The sequence below is a fragment of the Heterodontus francisci genome, chromosome 4 (genome assembly GCF_036365525.1).
Source record: "Heterodontus francisci isolate sHetFra1 chromosome 4, sHetFra1.hap1, whole genome shotgun sequence".
NCBI lineage: Eukaryota > Metazoa > Chordata > Chondrichthyes > Heterodontiformes > Heterodontidae > Heterodontus > Heterodontus francisci.
The window spans coordinates 108184148-108208741 of NC_090374.1; the positions used below are offsets into that span (position 1 = coordinate 108184148).

At 40.8% G+C, this 24594-nt stretch overlaps 1 protein-coding gene across 3 annotated transcripts in view; it reads right to left on the reverse strand.

Annotated features, from left to right (window-relative positions):
* Window positions 1–12990: 12990 nt before the first annotated feature.
* Window positions 12991–24594, reverse strand: part of carnmt1 (carnosine N-methyltransferase 1) — a 70458-nt gene continuing 58854 nt past the window's right edge. For 2 of the 3 annotated variants that reach the window (XR_010974889.1, XR_010974888.1), the window contains exon 9: window positions 18149–18233. Coding sequence is in view for 1 of the 3 variants with exons in the window: in XM_068029969.1 (XP_067886070.1) it covers window positions 18090–18233 (144 nt within the window). In the remaining 2 variants the exon portion in view is untranslated. Of the gene's footprint in view, window positions 18234–24594 lie in introns of all 3 variants that reach the window. The other variant, XM_068029969.1, reaches the window with a different exon arrangement.

Below are 24594 nucleotides of genomic sequence, written 5' to 3' on the forward strand. Positions count from 1 at the left end.
AACAAGAAATGCTGGAAATACTCAGCAGGTCTGGCAGCATCTGTGGAGAGAGAAGCAGAGTTAACGTTGCAGGTCAGTGACCTTTCATCAGAACCTTTCTGATAAAGGGTCACTGACCTGCAACGTTATCTCTGCTTCTGACTCTACAGATGCTGCCAGACCTGCTCAGTATTTCCAGCATTTCTTGTTTTTATTTCAGATTTCCAGCATCTGCAGTATTTTGCTTTTATTAAAGACTTCCATAACTGGTGGGCACCACAGGGACTGGAGTGTGCATTTGAATCTGGGGGTTGGGTTGTGGAGGGGTGGGGCGGGAGGGCAGGGGGTTGGTGATAACATTACTATTTAAATGGTTAAGTTTCCTTTGTCGTTTTATGATGTGGGTTCTCAAAAGGAGACACTTTCTTTGGATCTTTTGTTTGAAGGCACTGGGCAAACCCAGTATCTCCTAAAATGATTAATTTAAAGCAACATTCAATAGGAAGCACCTTCAGTGGTTTACACTTATTCAATAAAACTGAGTTCTTTAGTCCAGGTAAACCGACTATCTGCATTAAGTTCGTTGACCTCAGCAGGAGGTGCCCTATGCTCCTGGGTGTTGACCATGATTCTACTTCCTTGTTGAAAGCCAATACTCCCCACTAGAATGGCACATGCTGTGCAGGCAGGTCAGTGCTGGACTCAGCGATGATCCTTCCTGAGGGTGATTAATCTGTGACACTCGTTATCAGGGGTCATTTTAAGGGAAGTAGTGGCAGGCAGCTGGAGCCCATAAAACAATACTCCAGCAAAGAGTTAACACATTGAGCATTTTAAAATGCAGCAATTACTTATTATTTGCAATCATTTTCAAATTTCAAATCTTCAGTTTGCACACCTGATTGAAAATAGAAACAGGTTCTACGGTAATCATACTCTGACCCAAATTTGAAAAGAAAACAAAATAGGGGGAAAGCTTGAAATCTGAAATAAAAACAGAAAATGCTGGAATACTCAGCGGGTCTGGCAGCATCTGTGGAGAGAGAAACAGAGTTAACGTTTCAGATCAATGACCTTTTGTCAGAACTGGGAGTGCTTAGAGATATCACAGGGAAAGGGGGTGGGTGGAGGAAAGAACAGTAGGGAAGGTCTGTGATAGGGTGGAAGGCAGGAGAGATTATGTGACAAAAAGTGAAAGGCAAAAAGAGATGGTAATGGGACAAGTAAAGAAACAAAAGATAGAGGAAGTGTAAATGAGAAGGCAGTCTCAACACCAGCAGTTGCTATCCAACAAAATGGGGGGAGGGATTTGATCTAAAATTGTTGAACTCAACATTGATTCCAGAAGGCTGTAAAGTGCCTCGGCAAAAGATGAAGAACTGTCCCTCGAGCTTACGCTGAGATTTTCATCCACCACCACCCTCCTCCACCTGGCTGAACTTGTTCTCACATGGAATAACTTCTCCTTTAACTCCACTCACTTTCTCCAAATAAAATACATTGCTATTGGTCCTGGCTATGCCTGCCTTTTCATAGGATATCTGGAACATTCCTTGTTCCAGTCCTACTCAGGTCCCTCCCTTACCTTTTTTCTCAGTACATTGATGACTGTATTGGTGCCATTTCTTGCTCTCGTCCTGAAATTTCATCCAATTGTTTCCAATTTGCTCCCTTCCCTCACCACCACTAGGTCTATCTCTGACTCTTTCCTTCCCTTCCTCGACTTCTCTGTCTCCATTTCTGGGGATAGCCTATCAATCAATATTCACTATCAGCCCATTGACTCCCGCAACTACCTTGACTACTGAACACCCTTCCTCACACCCAGCTTCCTGTAAGGAATCTATTCCATTCCCCCAGTTTCTCCATCTTCATCTAATATACAACAATAGACAATACAACATAGAAACACAGAAACATGGAAAGATTTACGCCACATAAGGAGGCCATTTGGCCCTCATATCCATGCTGGCTGTAAAAGAGATATCCAGTCTAACCCCACTTTCCAGCTCTTGATCTGTAGTCCTGCAGGTTATGGCACCTCAAGTGCATATCCAATGTAATGAGGGTTTCTGCCTCTACCATCCTTTCAGGCAGTGAGTTCCAGACCCCACCACACTCTGGCTGAAAAGATTTCTCCTCAACTCCCCTTTAATCCTTCCACCAATTACTTTAAATCTATGACCTTGGTTATTGGTCTCTCTGCTAACGGAAATAGGCCCTTCCTTTCCACTCTATCTAGGCCCCTCATAATTTTATAAACCTCAGTTAAATCTCCCCTCAGCCTCTTCTATCCCAAAGAAAACAAGCCCAGCGTATCTGACTTTTCCTCACAGCTAAAATTCTCCATTTTGGCAATATCCTCATAAATGTCTTCTGTACCTTCCTAGTGTGATCACATCCTTCCTGTAATGCGGTAACCAGAACTGTACAGTAGCTGCAGTCTAACTAATGTTTTATACAGTTCACTCATACCCTTCCTGCTCTTATACTCTAGGCCTCAGCCACTAAAGGAAAGTATCCCGTATGCCTTCTTAACCACCTTATCTACCTGTCCTGCTACCTTCAGGGTTCTGCAGGCATACTCTCCAAGGCCCTCTGTTTCTCTACACTTCCAGAATTCTATCATTTATTGTGTATTCCCTTGCCTTTTTTATCCTCCCCAAATGCATTCGTATCATCTGAGAACTTCATTATCATGTCCCCTACATTTAAGTCTAAATCATTGATATATCCCACGAACAGCAAGAGAACCAGTAATGAGCGCTGCAGAACCCCAATGGAAACAGTCATTTAGTCCCTAAATACCCATCCACCATAAGCCTTTGCTTCCTGCCACAGAGCCAATTTCAGATCCAACTTGGCACTTTTCCTTGGATCCCATGAGTTTTAATCTAGTCTAATCCCACCTTCTATACTAGAGCTCCTGATATGTTGTCCATTATCCTCAACTGAGGAATTCCCGCCACTGTGGTTGATAGGGCCCTCATCCATGACTGCTTCATTTCCCACAATTCTACTCTTACCCCTTCTCTCCCCTTGCCCTGACCCCACTGCACCTCCCCCTCCCCCAACCAACCCCCTGAAACACAATAGGGATCCCCTTGCCCTCATCCTCCCCGCAACTAGCCTCCACATTCCATAGATCATCGTCCGCCATGTCCAGTGTGATGCCACCACCAAATACATCTTTCTCTCCCCTCACCTTTCAGCATTTCGAAGGGATCATTCCCTCCATAATGCACTGGTCCACTCCTCAGTCACCCTCAACAACCCCTTCCTCTCCAATGTCACATTCCCATGCATGCACAGGAGATACAACACTCATCTGCCCTTTCATATCCTCCCTTCTCACTGTCCAAGACCCCAAACAATCCTTCCAGGTTAAGCAGAGATTTACTTATACTTCTTTCAATTCATTATACTGTATTTGCCACTCACGATGCAGTCTCCTTTACATTGGAGAGATCAAAAGCAGATTAGGTGATGGCTGCATGCGTGACCCTGAGCTTCCAGTCACCTGTCATTTTAATTCTCTGCACCTCATCCTCTCTGACCTTTCTGTCCTTGGCCTCTTACACTGTTCCAATAAAGGTCAGTGTAAGCTCAAGGAACAGTACCTCATGTTTCAACTTGGCAGTTTACAGCTTTCCAATTCAATACTGAGTTCAATAATTTCAGGTCGTAATCTCTGCCCTCATTTTTAGATGGCAACTGTTAGTGATGATTCTGCTTCCCATTTACACCTCCTTTAGACCCTTCGGGATCTATGCACTGCTCTAATTCTGGATTCTTTTGCATCCCCAATTTTCATTGCCCCACCACTGGCAGCTGTGCCTTTGACTGCTGAGACCCTAAGCTCTGAAATTCCCCTTCTAAAGTTTTCCACTTCTCTCTCCTCCTTTAAGAGGCACCTTAAAACCTATTTCTTTGACCAAGCTCTTGGTCATCTGTCCTAATACCTCCTTTTTTGGCTCAGTCAAATTTTGTTTGACAACACTCTTGTGAAGCACTTGGAAGGTTTTACTATGTAAAGGTACTATATAAATAAAGGTTGTTGTTTCTACCCATCATATTTGCTGACAATCCTATTTTCTGATTATTTCCTGACTAACAATTCCTTTGCATAGCTGGTTTCCGACTTGAGAGACAGCAAAGTCATTTTTGAAAACTGATTCCTGATACATATTAACATGTTGATTCAGTTCCTTCCTGATTTTTCCACTATCTTTTTTGGACTGCATAATTTAAGCGCATATCCAGCACATCTCTAGCAATGGCTTCTTTTCCCATTTCCACACAGTCACCTCCAGATTTCCCAAGGCTCTATCCTTGGTTTCATCCTCTTCTTCACCTTTGTACTACCCTTCAGCAATACCATTTGCGGGCACAGATTTAGCTTTCTCAATTAGAGCTGATGACACCCCGTTCTACCTTGTCACCAACTCTCTCAATCCCACAATACTTCCATGGGCTGCATGTCGGCATCAGATTATGGCTGAACAAGAATTTTCTCCAATTTAACATCAGAAAGGCTGAAGCCATTGTCTTCAGTCCTCACCATATACTCCAGTGACTTGCCACTGATTCCTACACTGATTTAGACCTAATTAGACCTTTGAAAGCCTTGACTTCCAGTTCAGTTCAAGACCTCAGTTTTAAACTTCATAACATACTCATCACCAAGATCATCGCTATTTTCATATGCACACTGATCATCTATATCCTGACTTCAGCCACTTGTTATGACCGAGGCGGGAGGAGTGTACAGTCTTTCTTTGGTTCCACTTCTCCACAGGTCACAACACCTATTTAAGTGTTTACCCAGATATCAAATAAATACGCTATTTTTATTTCAGGATATATATATAGTTACAACCAGGTGAGACAGGGATCTAGGGGTTCCCTTTTAGTCTTTGCTTGGTTTAACCGTAACAGGGTTTAATTTTAAAAACACCGTGTTTTAGCTCCCCCTCAGTGAATCTTTGTTCACCGCTTTCCAATTGAAAGGCACAGAAATCAATCAGACAGGTTTTCTTAGATTTAAACAAGAAAGGTGGAAGTTTATGAATTTTAAACTCTAATTCAGTTAACGACTACGAATACGCAACGTGACCACGCCAGCATGCATATGCGATAAACACACACCAGATAGAGACAGAAAAAGTAGAAAAGAATAAAGGGGAAAAGTTTGAGGCAATAGATGGATTGTAGTCACAGTCCTTTGAGTTTGATGTTGAGTTTTTGGTTGCCGGTAAGTCTTGCCGTTTGCTGGGGCCCAGTGCACGCTTTAACTTGTTTCGATGTAGGAGTCTTTTTCTCCCTTGAGGTTTACGTGTCTTCAATGGGTCCAGAGGCTTGTGAGAAAGTGAGACAGAGCCAGCCAGGAGAGAGGCTGTCTTGTTCCAGGTTCAGTTACACTCTGCCATCTGCCCAAACTGTCCTGTGAACACAATTTAAAACTTCAAGTTGGCCAGCTGGTTAGTCATGTGACTAAGTTTTTTCAACAAAATCTTGCATTTCTGGATTCCAAAGCTCTCTGTGGGGTGGAGAGGTCGGGTGGGGGTGGTGGGTGGAGGGGTGGGGGGCGGTGGTAGTGTAGTGCCCAGACCAATCTCTGCTAATTGAATCAGTGAGCAATTCCTTTGGCTCTCCAAAGCACTGTCTCTTAGTATGCAAATGTTCTTCCCGCCACTGCTGGTCTCTTCAAACAAGTCATCTCTTCACTCCAGCAACAGTTTAAAATTGATGCTCATATGATAAAATTAATATGCCTCATTCTTGGCAGTTGGGGGTCTTCATGACAATATATTCCCTTCCAAATACCCAACACACACACACACACACACACACACACACACACACACACACACACACACACACATCGGTTAAAGGAAAAATAAAGAGATTTTCTCTGCAGAGATCTTTTTACAAAAAAGACAAAAAGAATACTTCAGCCAAATACTTATTAACTCTTGAAGGAAAAGGAGAGGATATGGAATGATATCATATGTCCCTTTATTCTGGCATCCCAAATGTATGTCGATGGTTGCCACTGGGATCTTTCTGGAGCAATTCTTTTCAGGCAGCATCAAGAATTAATCTGGCAGGCTTTCCAGGAGAAATGCAGCATCAGGGGTTTCAGCTCATGCACTCTCTCATAACCCCATTGGTCTTTTCTCCTCCACAAACCTCGAGCCTTTGAACAGGGCTCAAATATTAGCTGCTTTTTGCTGCACTGATGATCTAAAAGCAGCTGTCTCCCTAAAAACAGCCCACTTGTCTCTCCCTCGCTCTTTGTAGGCTGCACAGCTGACTGCTGGTCTTTGTTTCTTTCTTTCAGCTCCTAGGAAAGCCTCTCAAATTTATCCAGATCAAAAGTCAATGATCATTTGTCTTTTACAATTCTCAGAGACCATAAGTCTGACCCGAACAAAACCACATGGGTCTTCCTTTGTTTCCAGGTGTTAAAAATTGCAACGCAAATCTGCATTTTAGAGGTCCTGGCTCCCTGTTTACAATCTGAGAGTCTGGGAGACTGAAACCCATTAACCTTTAGGTGTTCCAATCTTGCACCCTGCATTCAAAAGGGTCTTTGATCTGGGTTCCTTGTTCTCATGGTAACCAGGACCCCTGGCTTGTCTCTGGGCAGATTTTGTATGGGGTCACATGTTTCCTTTGACCGTCCATTTTACAATGCATTTAGATCCCAGTTTTTAAAAACATAAAATACCTCAGAGTCCAGCATTCATAACGGTATATAATTGTTAAATGATTCCAGGGTTTTTGCCTCCAGTACTCTGAATGTCTATTGCAGCTGTTGCTCATGCTCTTGGGTGGATTTTGTCATTGTACAATAGTGTGAAACAGGTAATAATGAATTGTCAACCTGTTTTACATCTCCCCTGAAGTTTCCCATTAACCTCAACTCATGCAGTAGAGATGCAGAAAGCCCACCTAGTATCCTGGGTGTACATTTTTTAAAAGAGAAACAGGCGGCAGAATTGGGCAGGGCGTGAAAACAGACACAGGGATCAGCCATTGCTTACAAAATAGGCAGCAAGCAAACATTGTGAGGTCTGCTAATTTAAATGATTGTAGAGTGCAACCTGCGCCAAGCATGCTGGTGAGTGGTTGCCTGCCTGAGCAAGGGACGTAAAACCAAGAGAGGCCAGCAGAAGTTAAAGCTATCCTGCACTACTTAGAGCTAGCCTGCACTTCTTAAGGGGGAGGTGCATTGTGGCTGCAGCAGGTGCTGTAAGTAATTCTACAACTGATTCTGACCTGGGAAAGACAGAACAATGGTTCAACATGGCACAGAGCAGGCTCCAAGATTTTCTGACGCTGCACTGGACGCCTTGGTGCAGGAGGTGGGCCAGTCCAACATTGCAAAGGCAGTGGGACCAGATAGCTGTGGCAGCTAATGCCAGGAGTCTAACCCTGAGGACCTGGATGCAGAGCTGCAAGAAGTTCAATGACTTCACCCCACCGGCTGCATCTTTAGCCTCATGCACTGCTCAATTCATCACACTCCCATTACTCATCTACCAATTACCTCCATCAATCACAACTCATACCTAACATTCATAGCTTCAACCCACCCTCACACTCTTAGCACTGCTGCTAGATTCACACTCACATCTTGCAGTTTGCACACTCTGCCAGTTATTCACCATGACACCCACATCACCCAAACACATTGCACCAGATTTACTGACACATTTCCCTCTCTCTTGCATGACAAGATGGCACATACCAGAGGCAGTGGCAACGAACTGGCACAGGACAGACACAGTTTCATGTCTGATCGAGATAGTGGTTGCCAACATTGGATCAGCCACGATTGAGCCCGGGGCAAGAGGCAGGGCTGAAACCATCTAAGATCATGGTATCCTCAGATCCAATCCTCCTTCTCAAATCCCACTTCCCCCTCATCCCACAATCTCTTCTGATTTACAAATTACTGATGGCGAAAGCATGTAATTCTAGCTTTCCCCCACAACACCCACCACCACCCCCCCCACAATCTCCCCTCACCACAACTCTACCCTTGAGCCTTTTTCCTTTTAGATATCCAACTACTGCAACCTAGCCAGGCAGTAATAGAAGAGCAAGAGGTGGAAGGGCAGGAAGACAATGATGAAGAAGAAACACTGTCACGTCTCTCACATGCAGCAGCCACCAGCTCAGATACTGACACTGCATGTACTTCCGAGGATAGCTTAGAGGTGGAATTTGTACATGGTGAGACACAATGGCCTGCAGCCCAGTCTGAAGTCAAGGGTAGTAAAAGTGCCAGTTCACTAGACAATGAGGTCGCACATGAGTTCTGCTGCAGAGGACTCAGATGAGGTCTTCGAAGGGGCAGCCTAGAGAAGAAAGCTGATGGGTGTGCACAATGAAATGCTTGGTGCATTGGCAGGCTTATCAGAAATCCTGTGGTCAATATCAATGTGCTTGGAGAGGCATTGAGGAGTCTGGCACCAACTTGGCACAGGGCTTTGCGCAGAACTTGGATCCCATCCTTTCCAGCTTGGAAATCATGGCCAACTCCATGACAACACTTGCACAGCCAACTATAATGCAGCATCTGATGGTCAATGTCTCGGGTTCCATTGCGGCACAAGTAGAAGTCACCCATCATCTGGGGGCTGCAGTGGAAGCTCAGACTGAAGTCATGCAAGCTCAGCTTGTTGCCACACAAGCCCAGACTGCTCTTATGCGAGGTCAGCTTGCTGTCACACAAGTTGTAACTGCTCTCACGCAAGCTCAGACTGCTTCCATTATAGCTGCACATATGGTTATGGATTAGTATTCAAAGGGGCTTGCAGGGTGTCACAGCAGTTCAGCAATCTGCCCTCTAACAGATTACTAGAATTGCTCAGGTGATACCCTGGGAAAGTGGAAGTGGCTCTGTGGAGCACAAACATGCTGCTCTCTCTCAGGATGATGGCATTTGTCCTTCCATCACTGCCAATCTCCTTGCTGCTGCCTGTCAACAAGTCAACCCAGATGATTGCTGTCCATACTGAGATGGTGAGTCCAAAGCCAGGCCATCTCGGCCTAGATCTACTCGCGGTTGCCCTGCAAGGCCACTGAAGTCTCCCCCACTAAAAGTCAGAAGTCTCCCACCAGCCATGCTGCAGCCACTTGCTGTGTAGGAACACTAGGACAGGCAAAGGCGTGAGGAAAACAGACATTAAAGGAATGCACAAAGGAGATTATCAGACATTTGTATGCAATATAGCATGGTTTGATTTATAAATTTGGTTTGGAATTTATCTTGTGGTGGCTTATATTTTTGCATTGTGGCCATAACAGAGGGAAGGCAAGGTGGGAGACTGTTGGTGAATGGGCACTTGGGGTTGCGTTTGATATTGCAGTCGGATGATTTGATCACTAATAGCCCAGCCAGGAAAGGGCTGTGCTGGTTGCATCCTTCCTTCACCTTTCTCCTCAGCTGGTCTCTACACAGCTAGTGGCAAGAGCTGTGCCCTCATGATGGTAAGCTTGTGCAGTATGCAGCAGACCACCATGAATCTTGACATGCGCTCCAGCAAGTACGGCAGGGTACCTCTACAGCGGTATAGGCAGCAGTGGTGTTGTTTAAACGCCATTATGGTCTGCTCAATTCACATTTTGTGTGGCAGCATGGTTTTTGTTATATGCATGCTACCAACATAGATGCGGGATGCATACTGGAGTCATGAGCCATATTGTCAAAGGATGGCATTTATCACACAATAGCCACTCTCTGATTATCACAACTCAGCAGGCTGCTGCAGAATGAAGGCATCATAGTTGCTGCCAGGTTTCTGGGCATTGACTTGAATGATATGCTGCATAATGTCGCACATCAGCTGAAAGTTGAGGGAGTTGAATTCCTTTCGATTGCTGTACATCTCAGAGTTGACATGCAAAACACGCAAAGTGACTTGAGTGCAGTCAATGGCATCCTGCACCAAGGGGAAGCCTGCAATCCTAGTGAAGCTGTCTGCTCGCTCTGTCTTTTATCTGCCAAGAGAGAATTTATTCAGCTTTCTTGGAATATACAGCCTCAGTGACTTCCCTTCTGCAACAGCGGGCGGCAAACTGGAAGATGTTGCAAATATTGCCTGCTTTAGCGTGGAAGGAGCCAGATACATAAAAACTCATGGCCAAGGTCACCTTCACATTCAATGATAATGCTGTCCTTGCCCTGCTCTGAGGCTGCAGTTGTGGCTGCTGCAAATCGCATATTTCAATGAGGACAATCTTAGTGAAGCAGTGACATCTGACACACTGTTCCTCACTGAGCTTGAGGTAGGAGAATTGCTCCCTCAACACTCTGGGTGGATATGGCCTGCCCAGTATCCTTCTAGTCCTCCTCTTCCCTCTTGATATATGTCACCTACACTCATTGTCCTTGTCTTGTTGCAATTCAGAGCAGATGCATACTACTCACCCATGTCAGGGAGCAAGTGGTGCTTGCAGAATCCTTGAAGTCAGGACAAAGTCCTTCAGCATGTGTCACATCACTCCCTGTAGACCTCAGCAAGTTTAAACATCTCTGGGAACCACCAAACTTCTACAATTACAGCAAGAGCCAACCAAAAATCAGCAACTAAACTATAATTAGTTGATGATACCTCTAAATAGCTGATGGGGGCCTTTCTGCTGCTGAACACATATTTGACTGTGCAAGGTTAAGAGCAAGTGTTAGCTGGGGCATTGAGCTCCAAATTGACAGTGCTGCAGTCAGTTACACCAATGTGCTCTTTTGAATGATAATTTTCTTGAATCCACTGACTGGAGATCTGAATTTATATATTTTTAAAAAGACATTTTTAAAATACCTGCTAAAAGGATGACTTTGCTGGCAGCTTAAGATGGCTATCTAATTTGCAACACTGTACCTATACTGCAATGCTTGTGAGATGGAAGACAAATGTCTGCTTATGCTCCAGCAACGACCAAGACCAAGGAAATTTAAAGGAACTACCTGTTCCTTTTAGCAAGAAAGAAATACTGTCAACCGCTATGTTTAAATGACTGAGTAACTGTCATATAACAAGCCCCTCCCCATCTGTAGTTTTAAGTTTGTGTCTTTCTGCAGCAGACAGGAAAAGCAACTGGACTGTGACATGTGCAGACCCAAGTGGGGGTACCTCACTCTCTCTCTCCATTCCAGCTTGAAAGCTTTCAAATCCTGCCTGTTAACTGACCACCTCTGCATACTCCAGCTACAATCAGAAACCCCGTTGGGGGAAATCATCCACATCACTTTCTCCAAGAGACCCACTGAACCAGTCATCTACCTCTTCAAACTAAATGCCTCAGGGCCACTGAATTCAGCTAGAAGCAAGCCATATCACCAAACTCCATAGACTGTATACCTTTTTTATGGCCTCTAACTCAATCAATCTACTGTTCCCCACTCTGTAACATATTTGTATGCATAAATCTCAATTGTGTGAGTGAGTGAAGTTGGTGCGTTGTTTATTATTTTTATTAGTTCGGTTTAGGTACAATAAAGTTAACCTCTTTGTTAACTCAAGAAAACTTATATAATTGGTTCTTGTTATGATCAGAGCAAGTAAGTAATCAAACACCTCTTGAATTGGCCAGTAGATCCACTTTAAGAAAGAATTAAATCTGTTGTAGTCAAACTGTAGTCAAAGGAGAGGGATAACAGGGAAGCCCTTCAACCCCTCCTCACTTGACTGTAACAAGTCAAATCAGCATTACACACTGATTGATGTCACAATCTGCCTATTCTTCATGCTTCAAATTGACACTCCCTGCATATGAACTAATGCCCTCACCAAACTGGGATCCAGTATGACTAGCACTGGCAGTGTGTGCATGTGGCACAAGTTACCATTTTGGAGACCAAACAGCACTTGTAACATTGAAAAACTATGGAGCACAACTTTGTGGCCCAAGTCCATATGATAGTTTCCCTTGCAGGAAGATGAAAGCTCGTATTCATTGTGAAGATTGGACAAATAAGAAAATTATAATCATGAAAATACTTTATACTTAAATCAATTGTGTACAGTGTTATGAACACTGGACTTAACATGATTATGTTTTAAAAATTGTGATTTTTAAAAGTTTAAGATGGAGTCTGGGAGGCCAGGTGACCTCACATCCACTCTGCTAAAGGACAAGACAGATCAAAGACTTTTTTTGAAAAAAAAAGACACTGCAGGGGTAACACCTGAAGAACAATGGGTTTTGCCCTCCCAGACTTTCGGGTCATAAACAAGGGCATCAGTGATTCTGAAGATGCAAATGTGCCAACAACTATTAACACCCGGGAACAATAGAAGAGTCAGGTGACTGTGAAACCAGGCTTCTGGTCTTTACATATTGGAACAGGAGAATAAACTATTGACTTTTGAGTCCAAATAAATGTCACAGATTTTCTGAAGGCAGACAGGCTGTAAGAAGGGAACCCAGCGGCTGCAGCCTCAGAACAGGCAGCGAGGAAGACAACAAGTGGTTGCAGCCTCGGTGGAGGGGAACACCTGCTCTCAGAAGCCTGATATAGCAAAACGCTGTGAAGATTTGAATCTATTTTGAAAGTTGAAGTGTGGGAGTAGAAGGCCAGCAGGAATTGCCTTATTCATGAACGTGCAGGACAGAAGTGCTTGGAGAAGTGAGCAAAGCGGACATTAATTTCCCATTGCTACTGGAAGGAGTTTGGGACTTTTAAACACAAAGGATTTTACCATCAAAAAGGACTGTGTAACATTGTCGCGTGGTGAGGGGTTTTCGGGCATTTAATAAGAAAATACCTTTGTCATTTAGGGTATCAGCTACTTACAAAGTACTACTTAGTTAATGGGGATTTTATTTTAGTTATAATAAAAGTCCTAAAACATGAATTCTTGTGTAATTTTTAAATTGGTCTGGGAGTTCATATCTCATTTTAACATTAACAATCTCACTGAGATCATAACAACAGTACAAAGGAGGGAACAACTACAGCCAGGTATTAATAAAATATTTTATTGGAATTCTTTATTATATTCATTTGATAAAACTGTGTTACAGAAATGGAGTTACTCCAATGGGCATCTGCATTGTGCTGTTTATTTTCAAATATTGGTCCAAAATACTGCCTTTGAATAGTGACTATAGTGGGAAAAGAAAACAGGTATCTGTGAATAATAGGAAGCCATCAAGAGGCAGGTGCAATGTCTGTACATGTTGCTGAACAGAGCCATCACAACGTACTTCTTTTATAGTACCAGTGTTTGACAACAATATAGTTGTGATATGAAACATTATTTTCATCTCTTCCTGGAAACACATTAATCAAGTAAAAGGATGTTATGGTCTTCATAATCTATTTTCTGTGCATCTATGTTTTATGGTTACTGTAGTGATAAAACAAATATGATCATCATAGGTTTAATTATCTAATAGTATACTGGCATAGTGTAGACGACTGTAATGCCAAAAATGATGTAAATGCTACTTGTAGTAACAAAAAGGTAAACCATATTTTCTATTCCCCAAATTACTACATCTATTAGGATTTTCAATTGTAGTTAATTAGTTTATTAATTTCAGAATAAAATTTTCAAAAATTGGTGGAAGTAAAAATCTGACATGAAATAGGATTGATATTCTGAAGTTCAAGGTTCTGGCCATTTGCTTCAACTGCTATATAACTTTTTAAGAAACTGCTTGTTAAATATAGGGCACTGCAAATGCCGGAAAGGGTTCTAAGATCTCAGCAACATTGGTATGCATTCTTTAAACAGTAATGTGCATTTATGTGTACTATATGAAGAATTAGAACGCAGGCAGATTAAGCAAAGATAAAGCAACTAGGCAAATTCTTAAATTGGCCAACATGTACTACGTTTTCTAATCCTGTACACAACTATATATGGATTGTTCTGATGAAAGGTCACAGACCCAAAATGTTAACTTTTTCTCTCTCCACAGATGCTGCCAGACCTGCTGAGCATATCCAGCATTTTCTGTTTTTATCAGGTACGCATTGCTATTTGATCATAGCTCTGTATACTTGACTGTTTTAGTACAATTCTATCATACAGGTGAGGCACACTAATTAGTGAGTTGTAATTGGCAGAAATATTAACCATTCTTACTCCAAATTACTAAAAACAGGGACATTTTCAAACCATTACAGTATTTGTTTAAATAAAACTGAACAGAAATGTGACAGTAGGTATAAAAGTTAAACGAAAAGCCATCTCCAAAGGCATTGTTTAAAAGGCATCAATAGAGGTAAGTAATAGTGCTGAGAGGTGAAGCCAATCCAAAGAACATGCCTTGAATTGCATTTGCTTAAATAGAGGTTAATGGAAATGCCAACCCACTGCAGTTTATTTTGCAATTCCCATGTAAATTTTTACTTTTCTATTGCAGTTGTGCCTGGAAAATGCAATTAAACAAAAAATGCATTGGCCATAACTATAATGCAATTTCATTTGAAGCCAAATTTATTTATTAAATTGTTTCTAGATTTGTTCACTTGTTTTGGAGCAATGCAATCCAGACTAATAGCGAGCCCCTGTGGGAGGGGAAAGAAGGGATGTTTTAACCCATTTCCTGGTACAAACCTATATTTAAGTTTAGATAGGCACCATCTTCATGAAAAGAATTTGGCAAACTTCTTTGTTTGGAGAAGGTGCATAGCCATCAAAGTTCTGCATCAAACAAAAATAATGCTATTTTTGAAATTTCATAAAAATTTTGCAAAACACCTTCGTAAATACAAGACTCTGCAGACAAAATTAGTTCATCATTTTGTTTGCAATGCTTTTTTGTTGTTTAAAGAATAACATTTCATAACCTTTGTGAATGGAATGGCTGCAATTCGGTTAGTTTTAACTAAATTAAACTTTTTTAAAATTCAGCAATTAACATATAAAAGCAACATTCAGATTCAACCTCAAGTCCAAAATTTAAAATATCCGTGTGCCTGAAGGACTATGCAGTATACGTGTGGTGCATTGTTATATTATGGTGAGGTTCAACATACTAAGAAAGTAGTTATTAGTGGCCTAATTAAACATTCTGCACTGCAACATCATGGAAACAGCTATTTGAGGCAATGCAAAGCTAGGGCAAAAATACACACATGGGACAATTTTTTCTGTTGCTGCTAGCACCGAAAAGTAACCAAAGTTGAGATAAAATACCATTTAAAGCCTGTGAAAGTACTGGAAGCTCTGGCAAACTATAAATGATAGAAAACATACTTGTGTGTGCAATTCCGCACACTAAATTAGCTATCTTTACTGTTCCTCTATGAGGATATGTGGAGGTACAATCAGGTTGTGCCACTTTGAACACACCTTTCAGCAACATATCCCAGCTGCTCATCTTACCTAGGGGAAGAATGTGGGAGATTCTAGAGGAAAATAAAGGGAGGAAACTAATAAAAGGAGGCAACTGCAATCTGTGACTAGACTTGGGTTTGGTCGTTTGGACTGAAATAAAAGTAAGACTAAAGGAAGCAGTCTATTATGTGGACCCCAGTCCCACTAGAAGAGAAATATGCCTCACCTTACAGCAAGGTAGAAATGTTCCTAAGAGGTGAGGCAGAAAAGAAAATCTGAATAAATGCTTTTTTAGTGACTGATATTATACAGGTTAACACAACTGTTCTAATAGCCAACCTAATGATAGTATTAATCACGTTTCAAATTAACTAAATAGAAGACAGGCAGATTGTGAAAGAAATCTTCAACAAGGTTTGTACTTTTTTCTAGTGTGGGAGAACTAGAGGTAATGACCAACTGTTTTAAATCCAATTTTAGGATTACTTCCCACAGAAAAATGACAAAATTCTCCCAAAACATTTTGGAACTCTTTGGCAAATCAACAGTTATGTTGATTTCTTTGAACTACAGTTTTGAAAGTCATAAAAATAACTTCCTAATAATGCTGTTTTGCTTCAGAATTTTTAAGCTTCAGGAACCCTAGTTGCAATAGCAAACTACAAAATCAGGAACCTAGTTATAACTACTGCCAAAGTATACTCTGATGGTGTTGATACTGCAAACATTCCACACCAAGACATTACTTTGCACCTGTACTTGTCTAGTGCTTAACCTTAGACCTCTGTTTCTAGTGTGTTTTTGTATACATATATTTGCATTTACAATTGTCTTCATATGCCCAGTAGATTTCAGGTAAAGTAATAGAAATTCTGAATAATCCTGTGGGTGTCAAGGCCTTATAATCGATATTTTCTTAAAAGTTGTTTTGTTTTATTGCATCTGGATTTTTTAAAGGGCCATATACTGTAAAACAATGCCCTCAAAAATAGGCAGTCTACAGATTATCCACATGCATTTGACAATATGAAAAGTTTTGTATTACAGGCATGGTACTAACTAATGCAAGACAATCTTTAATTGTTCCTGGGAAAACTCCTGCACACTACACAAAAATGGCCAATCACCAACAATCTATATTATACTGTACTCAACACAGAATGTGAGTAATCAGAAAATACACAGTAGTGATTGATACCTGTTCTTATCATACAGTTCAGTTATGAGAAGACTAGTTTGTCATATCCTTTAACAAGATGGGAATAATTAAACTATCCTCTAAAACTTGAACAAAGATTATTTTACAAATGGCACTTTTTTTTTTAAACTGCTACATGACTTTGAAATAACATCTGTATGTCAAGTTGAGATTTTACACTTAATGTCAGATAATACGCAGACTGTAATGGGATTTGTGAAAACGCATCAAAGGTTCAACACCAAAGCTTGAGCTAACAATATAATCCTGAAATACGTTATATTCGTGAAACACCCTCCAGCCTTTGTTTCTATAGATATGAAGATTGTGAGGATGGTTTATTCTGTTTGTCATTTTTAAGCTGGTAAACAGCATCATGATGGACAGAGATGAATATCAGGTGCTTGCAATCAAATCACATGACTTGCATGGCCTGATACAGTTATATTTCATCAATTGAGGAAGAGTTAATGTACATGTCATCCAGTGAAAAGTATGAGGAATTAAGAATGTATGGATTAATAGTTTTACCAAATTGATGCTTGTTTGGCATGATGCAAAGCCAGATGCTAAAACAGACCCTGCTTTTTTCAAAGACAAACCTGATACATACATCATTCATTTCATTACCATTAGATTTTTAAAATGATGCTATACAGAAAACAATGCTGAACTGACATATAAATTATATGCATATTGACAAGAATGGCGGCAGCTAATGGGCTTTAAATTACAATAACTACAAAGCCTAGCAGCATGAAAGAATACTCATGCTGTCAGTCATCAATTCAAATGCCATATTTAGAGCATTGTATATTGACAGTGTTACAAAGTTGTTTCAATTAAATCACAGCACTAAATGGATCTCCGTAATCGAATTCAAAATGCAGTGATTTCCCCTCTTCCAGCTTTCATAAAAGCGGAAAACTTCTTCAGCTGTAACTGCAAAGGTATCTAGTTAAAATAACTTCACACAAAATATTCAACAAGCTCAATACCTACTGAAACTGTAATAAGAATTCATTAACATTCCGACTTCAAAGATGTGAAAATGTAGAGAAATGGTTCTACAAAACAGTTACCCAATGTACCAAGATGGAGAGGGAAAAGAGAGAGAGAGTGTGTATGTCTGTGTCTCGGCAAGGTGAATAGGGTGGTGGCACCTCATTAAATAACTGACAGTTATGGAGTGGAGGAAATGAATCGGCTTGAAAGGCAATGAGCAGCTAACTGTGAGGGCACTAGCTGCTAAAAGTCAGACAATAATATTTTGCATACATCGCCACCTTGATAACTGCAGCAGTTAGCAAATAAATGCCAGGCATCATATTCTCTCACCACCCCCCCTCCCCCTTTTTCTCCTCACACTTTGCTTCTTTTGCCAATTATATGGATAATTCTTTATTTCATTGCACATTTCGGGTTGTCCAAAAAAGAACTGCTGAAATAGCTTGGAATTCCTGAAGTTGATTTAAAAAAATAGGCACTATTCGAGTATGGGCATCTCCAGAGTCATTCAGATTGTCCAGCCTTCTGAGTAACTCCTCTTCTTTCCCAGTTTTATATTCAATAGTCTTTTATTCAAGAAGTCAACATTTCCTTTCTCAACTGTTTATTGGTGGAAAGCCATTTAGAGATGGTGAAGAATGTGCAGGCTTTCTGGCTACAAAGAAGACACAATCATAAAGGTATTTTAACATGGATTGGTCATTTTCTGTGTATGTTGACGGAACTGAGCTCTTTTCTACCTGCAAAAGAAAATAGCAGATTGATTTTATCACTGTTCAGAATCATTTCTGAAACTAATGCTAAAACAGCATTATTCCTTTCAGATCAGAATGCAAAAATATCTAAGACTTGAAATAAAAATTGAAATTTCACCATTTTATTTTTCTTATCTTATATGTATCTTTTCTTAAACAGGTAATTTTTCCTAAAGAATGGAAGCCACTTAATGACACAGGTAAAATACTTTGTGCAGTTTGTGGTTTTTAATATAACTTAGTTTCTGTCAATTTTTCTCATCGACTGTTTCGTATTTTACTCTTCAGATCTTCCCATTTGTTTAAAAGCTTTACTTCCTCATTATTGGGGGCTCAGGTAAGTAGATCATTAAAGTGTCATGAACAGGTACAGAAAATAGTCATAAAGGCACATGGAATGCTGGGAATGTAAGGGGTAGAAATCATGCTTCAGCTGTACAAAGTCCTGGTTAGACCACAACTGGAGTACTGAGAGTTCTGAGCACTATACCTTAGGAAGAATATATTGTCCTTGGACAGAGTGCAACATAGATTTATCAGAATGACACCTGATCTCTGAGGGTTAAATTAGGAGTAGAAATTAAACAAGCTAGGGTTGTATTCCCTAGAATTTAGTGGTTAAGGAGTGATTTGATCGATGTTTTCAAGATAGTAAGGGAAACAGTTTTTTACAATTTACTCTATTTCTGCTGGTTGGGAAGTCAGGGACTAGGAAGCATAGTCTAAAAATTAGAGCCAGACATTTCAGGAGTGAAATGCGGAGACATTTCTATACACAAAGGACAGTAGAGGTTTGGCGTTCTATTCCGCAAGTGGCAATTGATACTGGATCAATCGTTAATTTTAAAACGGTGGTAACATTTTTTTAACCAAAGGTATTAAGGAATTTGGGTTAAGGAGGGTATATGGAGTTAGGTTGCAGATCAACCACGATCTCATTGAATAACGGAAATGGCTCGAGCAGCTAAATGGCGTGCTCCCGTTCCTATGTGGGTGGCATTGTGCAGCTCTGGTTTTTGTACTGTAATCTGCATTCATTTGGTGTACTTACAAGTAATTAGTTATTTATATTAAAAGAAGTGTACAATGTTTCAAGTGTGATCTGTTGAGATTTTAACACATCCAACTGAAATCTCACTACCACCTTCTCAAGGGCAATTAGGGATGGGCAATAAATGCTGGCCTGGCCAGCGACACCCAAAAAATCCCACGAATTAATAAAAACAAAATCTGAAACAGTTCATTGCTCTTATTGTGCTGATCCTTCTTTTCCTGGTTCGACTAAATGACTCAACTAATGATGAAAGCATGGAGATTAGAATTATTGAAAATTTCTGAGCAGATTGTTTAATTTTAGTGTTGATCTGTACTTTTGTACTGCATTGTCTCTTGCAGAGCGCTGGACAGACACGACAGGCTGAATGACTTCCTGTGCTGTAACCAGTCTATGATTCCATGATAAATGTTTAAGTATTAGATTCTAGATGTCTGCTGGAGGGTGAGGAAGAGGAAGAAAACTTTAGAAGCCATGTTCATCTGATAGGGATAAAGGGACCTGATGATATTGATTTTATGACTACAGGTCTCGGAGTATGAACAGAGCAATTGTTCTATGTCAAGAAGTTTTTTCAACTACTTTTACTCGTCTGTCCAATTATTAGTGATGTAAGAAGACACAGAAATGCTTCCTACAATTTAACATAGCTTCAACAGCACATTAATCATACTGCCTACATCTTACTACAGGACAGCATATCTTCTATTATGACAATGGTAAGTGATTTAACACATATTTAAACAAGAGAGAATCTAACCATCTCCCCTTGATGTTCAATGGCATTACGATCGCTGAATCCCCCACTATCAACAGCCTGTGGGTTACCATTGACCAGAAACTGAAATGCATCAGCCACATAAATACTGTGGCTACAAGAGCAGGACAGATGCTAGGAATTCTGCAGCAGCTAACTCACCACCGTCTCCCAAAGTCTGTCCTCCACCTGCAAGGCACAAGTCAGGAGTGTGATGGAATAATCTCCACTTGCCTGGATGGGTGCAGCTCCAACAACACTCAGGAAGCTCAACTCCATCCAGGACAAAACAAGCTTCCTGATTGGCACCCCATCCACCACCTTCAACATTAACTCCTTTTACTGCCAATGCACAGTGGCAGCAATATGTACCATCTGAAAGGTGCACTGCAGCAACTCACCGAGGCTCCTTCAACAGCACCTTCCAAATTCGCGACCTCTACCACCTAGAACAACAAGGGCAGTAGATGCATGGGAACACAACCGCCTGCAAGTCCCCCTCCAAGCCAAACACCATCCTGATTTGGAACAATATCACCATTCCTTCACAGTCGCTGGGTCAAAATCCTGGAACTCCCGTCCTAACAGCACTGTTGGTGTACCTACATCACAGGGACTGCAGCAGTTCAAGAAGGTAGCTCACCATGACCTTCTCAAGAGCAATTAATGCTGGCCTAGCCAGTGACGCCCACATCCCATGAACAAATAAAAAAAACATTTGTTTCTATTCTTTTTTGTCCTCATTTTATTCTGCATGGAAGGTTTTGTTCTCCTCTCCCAACACAAAAAACACTCGTTCTCAGCACTTTCCGCTATCTGCGCCATTCTCAATACCTTCCCCAGAGTTTGTGATGTCTGAAAAGCAGAAATGCAAGTCTGATGGTATACTCCAAGCTAACATTACTAATATACTAAATTCCTAGCCACTAACAATTTAAACAAAATTTGAAGATACCCCAAACATGTACACAAGAATAAAATACTTGGTTCAGTTTTCATGTGGACATATTGCAGCACAATGGTTGAACTCAGACTTATTCCAGAGATTCTTGACAATTAATTCATTTTTACACAAAAGGTAATAAACTATTGGAATATATTTCCATTGATGACCATTGAGGAATAAATTAGAAATTTGTTCAAGTGTTGTTTCTGGAGAAAAAGGGGATTGAGTGATAAAACTAGAACTCAAGCAGGGAGGGCCAAGAACAGTTAAAAAAAAATTGTGCATGCTCATAATACCAATAGGCTTTCCCCTCTTCATAAAATTTCTTACATTCTTAAACACAGAGATAAAATAGTAATGGAGGAAATATGAAGTTGTTTAGCTTTCTTGAAAGTGGATAAATCACGAGGCCCAAATGAAATGTATCCAGGCTGCTAAAAGAAGCAAGAGAATAGCAGAAGCTCTGACCATCATTTTCCAATCATCTCTGGCTACAGGTGTGGCGTCAGTGGACTGTAGGATTGCTAATGTTGCACAGTTGTTTAAAAGGGGAAGAAGAGATACCTCAAGGAACTAAAGGCTAACCAAATGATTGGAAGAAATTCTAAAACAGTATAAATCATCATATAGAAAGGCACAGATTATTCAAGGACAATCAGCATGGATTTGTTAAGGGAAGGTTGTGTCTGACTAACTTGACTAAATTTTTTGGGCGATAACAAGGAGGATGGACGAGGGTAGTGCATTTGATGTAGTCCACATGAATTTTAGCAAGGCTTTTGACAAGGTCCCACATGGCAGACTGCTCAGAAAATTAAAAACTCATAGGATCCAAGGGAAAATGGCAAATTGGATCCAAAAATGGTTAAGTGGCAGTAAGCAAAGGGCAATGGTCGATGGGTGTTTGTGTGACTGGAATGCTGTTTCCAGTGGGGTTCCCCAGGGCTCAGTGCTGGGTCCCTTACTGTTTGTGGTATATATAAATGATTAAGACTAAAATGTAGGGGGCATGATTAATAAGTTTGCAGCTGATGTGAAAATTGGCCGTGTGGTTGATAGTGAGGAAGAAAGCTACAGACTACAGGAAGATATCAATGGACTGGTGAGATGGACAGAAAAGTGGCAAATGGAGTTCAATCCGGAGAAGTTTGAGATAATGCATTTGGGGAGGGCAAACAAGGTAAGGGAATATACAACAATGCTACAGCTCTAAAGAGTGTACAGGGATAGAGGGACCTGGGGATTCATGTATAGAGATCTTTGAAGGTGGCACGACATACTGAGAGAGTAGTTAGCAAAGTATATGGAATCTTGGGCTTCATAAATACATGTATTGAGTAAGAACGCAGGAAAGTTATGCTGAACCTTTATAAATCTCTGGTTAGGCCACAACCAGAATACTACATCCAGTGCTGGTCACCAAATTTTAGGAAGGATGTGAGAGCTCTTGAGAGGGTGCAAAGGAGATTTACCAGAATGGTCCCAGGGATGAGGAATGTTAGTTACAAGGTTAGGTTGGAGAAGTTAGAGCTGTTCTCCTTGGAGCAAAGGAGATTAAGGATAGATTTGATAGAGGTGTACAAGATTATGACATATTTTGATAGGAATAGCTTTTCTTTGTCTATCCTATCAGCTGATGGAACAAGGACCAGGGGACACAGATTTAAAGTTTTGGGCAAGAGATGCAGGGTTATGTGAGGAAGAACTTTTCTTTTTTATACAGCTAGTGGCAATGACCTGGAACTCGCTGCCTAAGCGGGTGGTGGAAGCAGAGACGATGAATGATTTTAAAAGGAAATTGGATGGGCACTCGATGGAAATAAACTTACAGGGCTACGGGGAATGGGAATGATTGGATTGCTCTACAGAAAGTCGGCATTGACTCGATGGATCAAATAGCCATCTTTTATGCCCTGGTGATTCTATGAGAAGTGCAGTGATTTATGAAGCATTCTAAAATGGTTGTCCACTTTGACTAGATATATTACCTTTGATGCCAGTTTATCTAGTTAAAATCACCTAAATTATTGCCCATTGTTCTGAAATCTTTCTGAACTGACCAGAGATCTTCCCTTTCTGTGAGCCTGCCATTGGAACCAAGTACACATTTTGGATTCTAGAGGTCTGATGAGGGAGATCCATTGCAAATCAGATAAGAGTTGAAAAGATTTGCATTTATACAGCACTTTATATGTCCTCAGGACATCCCAAAGCAATTTACAGTCAATGAAATACTTTTGAAGTGTAGTCACTGTTGTAATGTACGGTAGTTTTATGAAATGCATCAAAAGTGAATTTCTTGTCTCTCTAATGGTGGTCCATAGTGGTTGCTCTATCAATTCTAAGTGAAGTGGAATAACATTCATTTAAGTGCTAGATTTTTAGGAGTTGAATTTATGGTTCAGTTGAAATTTCATAATTCCTGAAGTATCCTGGTTTACTGATTGTCTCAATTGATAATTTGGATCAGTTAGTTTTCAGCTCAGTTGCTCCAACCCATCCCAGGCAGTTCCTGTGAACTTAGAGCTGTAATATTTTGGGATTGATTGCTTGTAAGCTGCTCGGGCTTCTCTTTCTGTTTACCATCACTGGATCCCCTCATTTACAGCTACATAAAGTGATGCTATTATTCGTGACCAGAATGGAGATGGCTGAGTCATTGCTCCATCATGCCTGGAGAGAGCACTGCAATAAGTGACTGGGATTGATTTTATGCACAGAATTTGCATTATGTAACTATCCTCCACTAACTGCATTTTGCTGGAGAAATAACCCTGCTTTTATTGGGAGGAGTTACTGTAGTTTCATCCACAAGTTCTGTTTGCTGTAGTTCGTAGATTCTTTAAAACACTGTTAGAGTAAATACTGTTTGCTGTAATGCGCTGTTTAAATAGACTCTGTTTGCTGTTTTCTGAATAAATAGACCTTGTAAAATAGTGATAGTGTTGAAATTCCTTTTCCTGTCTCCAACTCACTGGCTGACACAATGGTGTCAATAGACACTCTGGTCAATTACTGTATTGTAATCTATTCCTGCTGTCCAATGTTCTGCATACAATGCAATCGCCAACAGTGGAATGTGAATCAGAGCAGCAGCTATCCTGCCATCATTCACTTTGCATGACGCGTGGGTTTTCGTTGGGTGCTCCGGTTTCCTCCCACAGCCAAAGACTTGCAGGTGGTAGGTAAATTGGCCATTGTAAATTGCCCCTAGTGTAGGTAGGTGGTAGGGAATATGGGATTACTGTAGGGTTAGTATAAATGTTGGTCGGCACAGACTCGGTGGGCCGAAGGGCCTGTTTCAGTGCTGTATCTCTAAATAAAAATAATTCTTCACTGTTTCGTAGCTGGAAAAACATGCTCAGAATTATACTGCTTCCAATCATATTCTTCAACTCTATCCATATCTATCTGTCTTCACACAACCTTCTGAAACATTTTACATTCTAGCACCCTAATACTTTATTATAGCCACCACACTCCCCTTTCTCTGAAATGCTAGAACTTCTAAACAATCATTTGTGAGACAGGACATTTTTCTGTGTTCACCGACAGAATTTTCTGTCAAGGGTGCATTTTCTCAGTACTG